Genomic DNA, 13,438 nt, shown 5'->3' on the forward strand with positions numbered 1-13,438 from the left:
TAACAGTAATAGGCAATAAATATTGTATGATGGCTTTTGTATAAATATTATTTTATTACTAATAGTTTTAAGTAAACACTATTGTTTGTTATTTTCTGAAAAAACCAAATTGATTTTCACAAGAAAGATCAAGTTCAGGGGATGGCGATTTAGCTCAGCAGCATAAGAACCTGCCTTGCAAACAGGCGGTCATGAGTTCGATCCCCAGTACCGACTATAAAAAATAAAAAAAACAAGAAAGATCAAGTTCCACAAGTAAAGATGTGGTAATCAAAAAAGTTCCATTAAGCAGCAATTTATCTATGATAGACCTGAAAATAAGTTGTATTTTTTAGATAACCTTTCAAAGAACTAATTATAGGAATAAAATGTTGATACTGTCTGCCTTAGCATTTTAAGACTGTGCCTAGAAATGTACAATTGCTATAGACAGAAATGAGATTACAGTTGAATATGTTATATATTTCTAGAGCTAAATATATGCATATGAGTCAAATAATTTAAAAATAGTACGTATAAAGTTGTATCTGTGCTTAATGAAAATACTATTTTAAACTAATTATGTAATAATCTGCAAACACAAATATGACAAAGTATACTACTTGATAAAGAATTTTAAAATTCCACCAAAGTGTTCAACTTTAGTAGTGTTTTAACACTGAAACTATTTTTCCTTGAAAAAAGTTTACAAAACAGTTTAAGAAATTTAAGACAGGAAATTACTAAATACCTTCTGATAATTAAATGATTTCAGGAGGCAATAAAACAGTGAGTAGTATATTTAACAGGCAGTAAAACTCAACTCTAAATTATATCTCAGATCTTTTAATGCATCTCAAACAAGAAACAGGTATAGCATAAAAAACTAACCTCAAAAGACAATTTTACATATGTAAAACACCAAGTTTACATATAAGTAAATTATAAATTGTAAACTGTTCTTAATTTAGAAGTAAAGGGAATACTTTTTAAAATGGTATAATTTTCTACTAGTACACAATTTATAGGTCATTGGTTTGGCAACATTAAGTTTGGCAATGACGAAAACCTTTACATCTCATCTGACACAGGGAAAGGTCAGAGCTCAGGTTACATCCTGTAAAATCCTTTATTTTGCTGTAGCCACTTCACTGATGTCTAAACAATTAGACATTAAAAGATTTCTTAAAGACAAAACAACCATAATAAACCCTAAATTCTTCAAGGTAAAGATTTACAACAGAGGAGTGGACTAATTCACATGTGTTCCTATGAATGCTCAGGAATTTTTTCACTTCTAAAAGAGTTATAAAACATGTTGTAGTCAACTGCTGCCATGATAGAACTAAACAGAGGAAATCACTGCCTATGAAAATCATTAATAGAATTTGACCTATGTTATCTTTGGAATTACTACTTTGAATGGGTGCACAAAGGCCCTCAGAGATTCTAATGAGATGGCTTATTAAGTACATTTAATAAAATTTAATAAAAATTTAAATAAAATGGCTAACAGATTTTTTTCCTAAACTAAAAATCTAGCTTGATTATCAGATTTTTAGTTTATTCCAATATTATAGCTCTTTAAGAAAAAATAGGCACACATTTCTAGAAGACTTATCTAACAGTTCTGTCTAGAAACTAAAGATATAGAAGGCTACTGCTCCAAAGGGTCTAAAGATCTAAGAATTGACCTACACTCAAGGGAAGAAGTAAAACTGACATTTTATTCCAAGAATAATTACATCATGAATATTCTTGGAATAAAATGTCAGTTTTAGGAATATCTCATCCATCACAGAAATAAAGCACAAGCTGGATACTGAAGCTCAGACTAATACTCTCAGCACTCTGGGAAGCTGAGGTAGGAGGGTCAAAAGTTAGAGCCCAGCCTGGGCATACTGGTGACTTAGCAAGACTCTGCCACAAAATCAAAAATAAAAAAATGGCTGGGGATGTAGCTCAGTGTGAAGCCCTAGGTTCAATCTCTGGTACAATGGAGGGGAGAAGGGAAAGGGGAAGGAGAGGAAGAGAAGGGAAGAGAAGGGGAAGGAAAAGAGAAATAGGTTTAACAGTCTAAATAACCAATACTGTCAGACTGCTGTAAATTACAAAAGTTATTTTGTATATACTCTATCACAAAAAATTCCATTTCTCAGTTGTATTAATTCAAAAGTTAGAGGCTTCTTCTCTAACATCCCCCTGTTCAAATAAACAGACAAACTTTGTGTTAAGTTAAAAGGCAATGAAATCTATCTAAAAAAGGTTGTCTATTGGGATGCTCTACTGCATATTTTAGGATTCTTGACATGTTCTAGCTTACCCTGCATGATGGTAAGGGTGGAGGACATTGGATGCACCTCTTATTATAGCTGATAGGCTTGCCCTCCGGTCAAATTATTTTGAGCCTATTTTTAAGGTGAGTAATGACATTAAGAACTACAAGTTTGAGTTGCACTGCTTGAAATGTTGTATTCAAGTTTTAAAGTCTGATTAAAACTCTTTTACACAAATAATTTATCATTTTAAAATAATCAAATCCTTTTGAATAGCATCCTAAGGTGAATTTAAAAAGTGTCATTGTTCTAAAAAAATTCATTTAGCCTTGTAAACAGCCTGGAAAGTTGTAAAACCATGCCAATTGAGGAGGTAACTAAGCAGTCACCTAGATGAATAAAGGTGAACTTTATTTTTTTAAACCAAAAAATAAAGAAGAAAAACTGTAAGTCATTAACATGATAATCTATATTCAAAAGGTAGATTAAGATACATTTTTAACTATGTATTTTGCAGACTTATGGATAGAAGCATAGGCCTAAATTTAAAACAAAATGTTTATACAAAAATCACATTATAAACAAAACCTTAAATTGACATGGAATACTTGATATCATAAATTATAATTATCAATAATAATGTAAATTTATGGATGATGAATTATTATTTTCATCACAAGCAAGTAACTTTTTTCTAGGCAAATGGCATTTTTTAAGACTATCAACAAAGCTACTTTTCCAGTATTTTATGACCAATGTATGCTAGTTATTATGTACTAATATTACACTGTATACCTAAACCCACTGAATATTTAGATGTCTTGTAGGCCAGTCAATAGAATATTCTGCAATGAAAATATATCTTCATTGTTCAATACAACAATGTATCTACTGATCACTCAAAATGTGGGTAATGCAATTGAGGAACTAAATTTTAAGTTTATTTTTTGTCACATACGACTAGTGGCTACCATATTAAAGGTACACCTTAGAGGGTTCGAACTCTAAGACAAAATGTTTTGTTATATTAGGTCTCTAATTTGCTTGTTTGATTTCCATGAACAAGCTATTCACAAATGCTTATGAAGAGTGGTTTACTGAAAAACATTTTATCTTGTAACATCATCTTCACTAAAAAATATGATTAAATCTATGCCAGCAAACACCTAACATTCAGAAAAGTTCAAACAAAAAAATGTTACCTGAAAAGATTTTTATTAGTGTTACAGTATGTCAGCACAACCACACTGATTAGTGCAGTATTCTGGTGGCCTACTTCAATCTGTCTAATGTTAGTTCTAGTATGACTAGAATTCAAACTATGAAATATCTACTCCTAAAAAGTTTTGTTCACCACCTATCATAACACAAAAATACCAATTACTACATAGTTTTCAGCTCCACAGCTCCACTGCAAAACTTATCAGATCATTTTACCTGACAGACATATTTGTTCTTCCATTTGCTCAGCACACACTGACTGTTTTGCATCAGTTCCTAAAGAACAACAGAAAAAGAGAGAGTGCAGTTGGCTATAAACATTGTGATTATCAGTTAAAGTGCTTCTGATTCAACACAGAAAAAAAAAATCAACATGCCACACAAAGATGCAACTGTTTGGAGCTTTGCACTGGACAAAAGCAAAGCTATCATCACCATGAGAGTTGATCCTTTATGAAAATTAAAGTTGTTGAAAGATGTTTTAAAACAGATTTGTTTGTTACCATTTTTGAAACTTTTTGAAAGATACCTCCAGCTCTCTGAGTGAGTCTCGAAGTTTTTCTGGGCGTCTATTTTTGAGCGTCCAAGGATAATCTCGTGCTGGCAAATAAAACATGTACTATGGTTAGTTAAACATGATTTAAAAAAGGAAACTCCGCGTAGCAGTGTGCCTTAGGAAGATTAAAATAAAACACCTTCATAATTGAGAGGAAGTGGTCTTCATTTCTATCACCAAATGACAGCCTTTTAAAAGGCTTTATTATAGGAACAGGATTTTTACCACAAAACAATCTCCCTGATGGTAATTTCATGATGACAACCAACAAGGCTTAGAGAATCTCTGGGAAATTGGTAGGCCTGTGAATCTAGTAGTACTAAAATAGTAACTGACCTATTCTTTAGCACTAAAAACTTTTTCATGCAAAAAACTGAATGCTCAATTTTTTAAAAAAATTTCTGTATGGGGCTTCATTCAGACCTGGAAATGCTCAAGAGTAAATAAATACAGTGAAAAAATTATATATATGAAATGTGATTTAAAGTATCATTTATAAAAACTGAAAAAAGTCAGGGGAATCCAACTTTTAACAAACTGGCACTTCTCTTTAACATCCTCTTTAAAATCTATACCACAATTTAGTATTACCCATATTTTGTTTTAAATCAATTAACTGAAAGATAAAAGTATTTAGTGGGGTTATTATGTTTCCCTTAAAATAAATTTAAAAAATTAATAAAATTGAGTTGGAGGTTCAGCTCTGTGGTAGAGCAATGTGCTTAGTATGTGCAAGGGCTGGGTCTGGTCCCTAGCACCAGTGAAAAAAGAGAAAGACACACACACACAGAGAGACAAAAAATGTTAAACTCATTCTACCTATTTTATCAGAAAAATAAATTCATTTTTGCATTCTAAATAAAAGTTGTATAATGTGTGTTATGTGTTCATCTATATATAATACACATAGTAATACAGATATTTAAATTGGAGAATAGATTTTCTATATATCATTATTTCATCTAATTAACTTGGCTCTATAAACATAATTTTGATGTGTAGAACATATGTACAAACTTTAACATCTGAGTTAAACCTACTAATATAGTATTTTAAAAGTTAAACTATAAAACAACAGAACAGTGGGATTTTTCACTCCATCTATATTTCAAATAGAACCTTAAATTACACTTAAGTCATTAAAACCACTAACATTAAAAACATATTTTATATATATAAATACATATTTGAGACCAATAAAGGTTAAATAAAATACAAACACTGATAATTACAAATCTTGTTTTCTTAAAATGGGTAAAACATGTTAATAATTTAGGCCCAGTGTGAGTAATTAAATGTTAACATCAGAATTTAAGCATGATACATGAACATAGTTCATTAAGAAAGTTTATGTTTATATAAGCTTATATCTTACCAAAATGGGTACAGAGACTTCAATCATCTAAATTAGAAAAGCCCACCAAATATAATTTCTACTCATAAGTTTCTATACCTAAATAGGAATTTATAATTATAAGAAATTTGGACAGAGTAACATTTCTGATTTGTGCAAAAGTCATAGTATTTTGCAATGCTGAACTTCATAGTTTTATAATAATTCCAAAATATTATACCGTAAACTTACATTCTGCCAACTTCTGTTTTTCCTCTAAGTTACCATGCTCTGTAGATAACACTGTGGCAGAAGAGAGATGAAAAAATAAATGAAATTCTTTTTTAATACAGTATCTTGCATTTTTAATATGTACACATATAATAAATTATTTTACACATAATATTGAAATTAATAAATTATGCTCAACTTTACAAAGGATAGTTGAAAACAAAGTCACAACATGGACATTTCATATCATAAAGATTTTCCCTAAATTTGCAATGAAAAGCCTTACAAGCAAAATAGGTGAGCCAATATCCTGAGTTTCCGATCTCATCAGATAGAGAAAGGGACCTGCAACTGAGCCCAGAAGAGAAGCTGCTGCAGTCTGTCATCAGAACCATGAAGTCAGCCTATTAAGCACCAAACTAAGTACACAGAATGTTCAAACGAGCCCCATTTCAACAGAGACTAGAACAGGAAGTAACTCTAGCTAGGGAGACCTTTTGGCCTACCGTAAAACTTCTGGGATTAACCGGATTAATCAGATAAAAAAAATTGATCATTCACTCAGAAATGCCTATTTCGGATAATCAGGTGAGGAGGATCCAGGAGGCCAGGATCAGTGGGACTCGTGCATTAACAATGCCCTCTACTGGGACACCAATAAATAAACCTGAATAAGCTGTGCTGTTATCAACCTGATCAGCAATAAAATAAAAAATTTCATGTTGTTCTACAACATTTTATCAATATTATTTCATTTTACATGAGCCAGTTATCAACCTTACTATTTTTCTAAAGAACTGAAGTGACTTTTCTTTAAATTCTAGAATTTATTAAAAGCTCATAGAAGTTTTCAATAATATCTTGTTGCTTAGCATAGTTTATAAAAATTAATTAAGTAGAAAAGATACTTTACCTGCTGAATCTTTCTTGTCATAATACTGGTAGACGCCGATGTCTCTATCTATAGAAAGAGAAAAATAACATTAAATTATGGTAAAAAGTTCTGGAGAATAAGAAGCCAAACCATACTATATTGGAGGCAAGGAAGGGGAGGGAAGCAGAAACAGTCTCCTTATGTTACTAGAAATAAAATAGCTCAAAAGCATCTGGACATGGGTTCATCTATTCTAGGGATATGCAGAAACTGGAAAGTTTATCAATCTAATGAGAAAAAATTTACACAAAACTAGAATGGCATGAGGAAAAGATTAGTAAAGTACTGAAATCAAGGAAGACCAAGTTTTCTCTTTCACACTTCCTCTGATATTTTTCACAGGGCGCTACCAAAAGGAACTGCCACTAAGCAATGCCAAATGAAATCAGTGGATGGAAGAAAATGCCCTAGCTGTTGGATTTGGAGCTGTGGCTTGCTTTTCACCAATTTAGCTCAAGAGTCTAGTTCCCGTCATACAGCATTTGGGGAAAAATCTGCAGGAAAGAAAGGGAGGATTATAGAGAAGTACAGATAAATTATTATCTGAAACTTGTTTGGATTTAAAAAGCTTCCAAATTCATTCAAATTCAGTCTCCCTTGGGGCTAGCTAAGAAGAAAAGCTAGACCTCCAGATGTTGATATTGATTTAACCTAGGAATCTCTTCTCGCCATTTAAATACAGAAGTAGACAATAATTTTATCCGTTTTTACAATGTCTGCAAACAATGAGATATTTCTTTGATTGAAGTAACATTTGTTTTCTTCCATGCAAAATAATTTTCAGTTACTACCATAAGGCAGATACAACTGTCTCTAAAGGAATGGAAGCAGTATAGACTGCCCCCTAGTGACTGACTGTTCCACTTTTTCAAACTGATAAAACCACACACACACACACACACACACACAAATGCCTCTATAATTAACTCTTCATATACAATTTTTCAACAGTCAATTACATATACTTACTGAAGCTCTATGTTATTCATCACAGCATTATTAAAACATACAATCTTTAGGAACACAGTTTTATATCTATCAGTTAGATTGAAAATATCTACTAAGGATTTATTGAGAGAAGTTATAAATAAGGCATCTTGAGTACCAGTATGTTATTTTTTGACCTGGATGATAATTTTATAGGTGTGCCCTCATTTTGATAGTTAACTGTTAAGATCTGTACACTTCTCAATACATATACTCCAATAAAAAATTTTACTGTTTAAAACTAAGAACCATACGCAGTATGAATGTAGGCAAAAATCCTGTACTAAAACTATTTCAAGCTAGAATTATACCATCATTCCATACACCTAAATATTTTCTACAACTCCAGAAAAAAACTATGAATATCATAAATCTCAAAAAAGTATAAATTCTAGACATACGAGAATAAGAAATGAGAAAGATGAAAAGCATGCAAATAGGATCAGAGAAGAAATACTTCAATTAAAAATCTCACCAGTAATAAAATAAGCTTTCTTTGGGGTAGTTTTGGACTTTTATTTTCATTTATTTGTATGTTTTTTGTTGTTTTTGTCATTGTGGGGTTTTTTGGTGTGGGTTTTTTTTTTTTTTTTTTTTTTTTGGTAGTACTGGGGACTGAACCAAGGCATACTGACCTACATCCTCACTTCATTTTTATTTTTTGAGACAGTGTCTCACTAAGTTGACCAGGCTGGCCCAACTTGCAATTTTCCCACTGCAGCCTCTGGAGTAGCTGGGATTACAGACATGTGTCACAGCCCCCAGCTACTTCTGAGCTTTAAATATTTTTCTATTTATATTTTGAAATTTTAATTTTCATCTCATTCCATTGCTGTCTTAGGACTTGAACACAGAGCTAGGCAAGTAAGTACTCTATCACTGACCTACATCCCCAATCCACTTGTTATATACTTTTAACTAAGATTAGTATCATTAAATGCTTTGTGAAGTTTGAGTTTTGCTCCAGATTTATGGATTCAGTATCTTTTCTCAAGTCTCTGTTATATATCCTTTTCTCTCCTTATGTTGTTTCTTCAGAAATCCTTTGCCTCATTTTATGTTTTGTTTTCTTTCCTATTGAAGACATTCTTCAAACATCTGGCAATCCTTAGCTCTCTATTAAAATGAGGTAACAAAAATCTGACTGGAATCTGAGTATATAAATAGGGTTTGTCAATGGGAGGACTTCATTGAACGTCCACCAGTATACTGTATTTCACTGAAGGATGCCCTCAAATAAATGTCAGTGTAGCTAAGTCTCTGAGGAACCATGCAGTCACTTTAGAGACAAATTTCTCAAGTTCCTTCTTGAAAATTGTGCAACTGCATATGATATTCTCCTAACGAAGTGGAATTAAGTAGACATTACCCAACAGCATCTGAGCTTCTATTTCATCCCTGTTTTCAGGTAGATAAGTCTGGCCCTAGTGTCTCCCGAATCAGGACCTCTCTATTAAATGCTTCCACAGCATTAAGAGGTACCTCACTACTTCTTATGTGGACCTTCAAGTCCCTTTGTGGTCACCCTGATGACACAAACCCATCTTCTGCACTATCTGGCTCCCTGAAGTTCTTTACCTATTTAAGATATAACTCGGTTGTCGATGGAATTCTCCTCTGCAGCCAAGTGATATTCAGATCTTTCAGTTCTGGTAATTCTTTCGTTACTTCCAATCCAAAACATGTCCACTTTAGTGGTTCCCTTTCCTATCCTCTTACTCTATGTAGGTTTATGCCTTTTTTCAGTCATTTTACTCTTATTTTAGATGAGCTTGGGAAGTAAGCAAATGTGTTAAATCTTTGTTTAACTGAGTTTCATTTTTATACACTTCAGGATAAACAGTGAAAATGTAACATTCATCTCTAATTATATACTCAGTATAAAGAAACAGGACTTTGCAAGACAAACCATTTCCTTAACCATGATCTAAAAGGCATATGAATAAAAATGTCCTCCTAAATACAAAAGTTATTTGGGATAATAAAAGAAGATCTTTAGAAAGATGTTTTCTAATGAAATATTTATATCATATAATATTAATAAACATTGGTAGAAGACATTACTCCCCCAAGAAGTGTGAAATACAAAGAACATGAAAATAGTTGCATTATCATAGCTATGTATTTGAAATATTTAATATTAAATAAAAATGTCTGCCACTAGCTATCCTGTAAATATTTGATTATCAATCAGTTATTATGAACAATCGCAGGGAAAAAAATTGAACATATGGAGTATCTTAGGAGGAAACAAATATTAAACCGATAAAATTAATTTTCAAAGCAGAAAAATTAAGTCAAGCTAAAAAAATAACTCAATAAGAGTGATTAAAAGGAATCATTTCCATTAACAAATTTTTTTATTAAGGGAGTAGAATGCAATTCCAGCAAGAGAATCCAGGTGCTAACGTTTGCTAGTACTTATTTACAATAGTGAAACGTATTTTTTTAAATATCATGATTGATCCAAAGCTTATTTACCCCCAATGTGCAAGGTATTCTTCAAAGACCACAGGTGTAGTTCAGTCAAGAAGAAAGACATCTGATGGCAGAAGGAATCTCTGTCCTGTTTAAAAATAATTTAAAATAGAGGCCAATTAATTTATGTTCTATTGCCTATAAAATTAAGATCCCCTATAAATGATAAAGAATCAGTTGACACTATTGATATTTTGAGATAGGGTCCATTAAAATAAAGACAATTTAATATATTTATCTTTAATCATCCAGAAATAGACTCTAGAAAAAGAAAAATATACTTATTTTTCCTGGATTTAGAATGTCACCATATTGAGAAATGTCAGGAAAAAATATATATAGTATGTTTAACAAAATATATGATACATATAGTATAATACATATAGCTTTTCAATAAGTTATGCTTAATTAAACTGAGTATGTTTAGAATTACTTAGTATTTAAGTATTTTTAAGTTATAATTTCAAGGAAAAGAAAGTTCTGTTAGGAACTATTAAGTTTAAGCACATGTGGTAGATTTTTAATATATAAAGCAAAACTTTAAAATCTTCTGCATACTAACAGGCTAATTAAGGTGGAATTTATAAAATAATTGGTATATAGCTACTACTGCATAAAATACACTATTTAAAAGTAAATGGTGTTTTAAAAAAGCAAATAGTGTAAAACTATATTAATACTCAGATTGCTTGTTAATCTCCATGTCAGAATGGATCCAAACAGTCTAACTGCACTGTAGGAAAAAAAAAAAACAAGACAGTGAATATGTACACCCTATTTCTCCTTCCATTTTAATAACAGAAGCTAGTTATAGGCACTACTGATACAATTTTATTAATTAAGCAGAATCTCATCAATTTGGGTGGTCAGTGTGAATCTGGAAAAAAAGATAAAAATTTTACAAATATTTATAAGAAATTGGTATTACTTTCAAATGTTTGACTGGAAATGCACTAGTACACTATGTTCTATATTAGAAACATACAGCAATTTAAATTATGGACATTATTGAAGTCATTATCAAAGTTTCTAGTAAACTTCTGGATAACAAAAGAAATCTGAACAGTATTTGTAGATATATTTTCATGGGGAAAGAAGCAATCAGCTTTTGAAACATTAGAAGTGACTAAAATTATTTCCCACACTCTCCATGTAGGTCACAGTCAAACATAGCCTTAGACATAGTACAAATTTCCTTGACTCGTCCTTCAGTTTTATTAGGGCTTCAAAGAACTTACAACCATCAAGAAACAGGTGCTTTTTCAACCAAAGAGATACAGTGTGCCAAGAAATGAAATGGCAAAGTGAAATATGTGGCAGTTCTGCATAATGTTACAGCACAGTTGTGAGATACAGACGTTACAAATGTTAATGGATCTGCAAAGAAGCACAGGATTTTACCAGTTAGTTGTTGATAGTGATGATAATGGTACTAGCTAACACTTGTTTTAAATATTTTGTAGGTATTAATTCATATAATCCTCATAGCTGCTCTTCTAAGTAGTTATCTCTATAATGAAGAAACAGAGACAGGCACTAGTCAGTAAATAGTGGACTCAGACTTTAAATCTATACAAACTTCAGAGGCTGTGGTGGTAACCTAAGCAATCTGCTGTACTCGGATAGACAGACATATGAGAGGGAGCACACGTGATAATTCTGGATAAAAATGTGACATGTCCCAAGGATGACAGTAGATGTAGGTGCTTGGTGGGATGTCACAGAAAAATGAAGTTGAAAAGAGTCAGAAGGAAACATATAATAGTAATGTGTTTGGAGTTTGTTTTAGTAACATTCTTTTGTGGGACAAAATACCCAATACGTGCAACTTGGCTCACAGTGTCAGTCCATGGTTGTCTGGCTCCAGAGCAGAGAGGGTATGGTAAAAGGTCGTGGTGGAGGAAAGTTGATTAACCCATGGCACTCAGGATAAATCCACTGATGAGTATAGCACCCTCAAGATCCAATCATCTTCCAAATACATAAGACTTTGGAAGGACATTCTAGAGCTAAACCATAACAGCGTCAATCTAAATTAGCTGTCTTCCTTGCACTAAAATGCCTTAAAGAGTAAGAAATAATGGACTCCTCAACCTCTGATCTACTGTAATAGATGTATTTGCCACTGCATACAGATAAATGAATGGATGAATAACTATTAAGCAAAATTGGTGATTTGTGAAAGAAAATATCCATCTGTGGGCAAGTGTCTAAATAAAAGAAGGTATTTGAATTAAGACATACAAAAGCACTAACCATTTATTGTGACTAAAGAAAAAAAGACGTGATAAATAGGTATATATTTCCTCTGATACTGCATATTGAAAGTTACCACCTTTAGACTGTATTATAAAAATCACATTCCTCAATTTAGAGTCTATAAAGATACCAATAATAATTTATGGCAATTTGGACAAAGGCAAGGAGCGCTAAAGTTTAGCTGTTTGTTGTTATATAAAAAGATTTTATTAAAAAAGAAAGATTTTATTGTATAAATTAAATACATAAAATTTTATAGGTCAAACTATATGGATTGTATCTTTACTTACATGTCATAAGACAATATTTGAAATTATATTTTTCCATTTAAATCAATTCAATAATCAAGGATTTGTCAAAACTGTCTTGACAACAGAAGCGGAAAATGCAATATAGTTTTCTTTATAACCTACATCGGTTATTTCTAAGAGGCATCAGTGCTTTTAATTTGAAAAGTTCTTCAACACATTTGAAAGTCCTAAACTACTCACAAATTATAGTTTGGGGGAGAAGAGGCAAAATGAGTTCTGTAGAGAACTTCAAATACCAAGAGCAAAGGGGTCTATCCTCTGCATTTGGACACAGGAGATTCTGAGAATGGTAGTACAGAGTCTACCAGATACCTATACTGGTCTTCTGGCTCAGTACTAAGGGCTCCTGTCTAATTCCAGTGGGAGTAGGAAGACTGAGAAAAATGCATAAGCTATTTCTATAAATGTTTTAATGTACAAACAACACTGTTCTGGCTTTCCACTAAAAAGCACAGGACAAAGTGGGAAGAAAAATGTTCACCTTCTGCTTTATAGAGGACCTTTTTGAGGCCTCAAAGAGAAATACGGTATAAGAATAGCAAGTGGTGGTACCCAGCAGAAAGTAAGCTGGATGGTAGCCTACTGGCTTAATAGACTATATTCAGTAAGAGTAGCAGCATTCAGACGAAACAAGATCTATGCCTCACAAAAGTGGACAGGGTGGAGAAGATGTGATTTGTTTCACCTAGAGAAATGGCAGCAATAATAAGCAGAGAGAGCAGGTGTAGCTGTCAGTGGGTGAGGCAGATGAGAAGTAAATGGCCATGGTCCATGAGTAAAAGACTGACCTTATTTATGAAAACATATCACAACACATCACATCCACAAGACTCTTAAGCACACCAAAACAAGTGTGCTTAAAGAGATTGCTTT

General features: G+C 32.3%; 1 protein-coding gene across 8 annotated transcripts in view; it reads right to left on the reverse strand.

Moving 5' to 3' along the window:
- Positions 1 to 13,438, reverse strand: part of Wdpcp (WD repeat containing planar cell polarity effector) — a 313,989-nt gene that overhangs the window by 236,249 nt on the left and 64,302 nt on the right. For 6 of the 8 annotated variants that reach the window (XM_063229504.1, XM_013150055.3, XM_063229500.1 and 3 more), the window contains 5 exons: positions 9,999 to 10,083; positions 6,510 to 6,557; positions 5,618 to 5,668; positions 4,006 to 4,076; positions 3,693 to 3,752 (listed from right to left, as the gene is read on the reverse strand). In XM_063229504.1, coding sequence (XP_063085574.1) covers positions 3,693 to 3,752; positions 4,006 to 4,076; positions 5,618 to 5,668; positions 6,510 to 6,557; positions 9,999 to 10,059 — 291 coding nt within the window. In that variant the 5' untranslated portion in view covers positions 10,060 to 10,083. Of the gene's footprint in view, positions 1 to 3,692; positions 3,753 to 4,005; positions 4,077 to 5,617; positions 5,669 to 5,882; positions 6,015 to 6,509; positions 6,558 to 9,998; positions 10,084 to 13,438 lie in introns of those variants that run through there. The other 2 variants (XM_063229505.1, XM_063229502.1) reach the window with 2 other exon arrangements.

This window comes from Cavia porcellus, unplaced genomic scaffold, assembly GCF_034190915.1.
Source record: "Cavia porcellus strain 051 isolate PalLab524CR breed Dunkin Hartley unplaced genomic scaffold, mCavPor4.1 scaffold_18, whole genome shotgun sequence".
Classification (NCBI taxonomy): domain Eukaryota; kingdom Metazoa; phylum Chordata; class Mammalia; order Rodentia; family Caviidae; genus Cavia; species Cavia porcellus.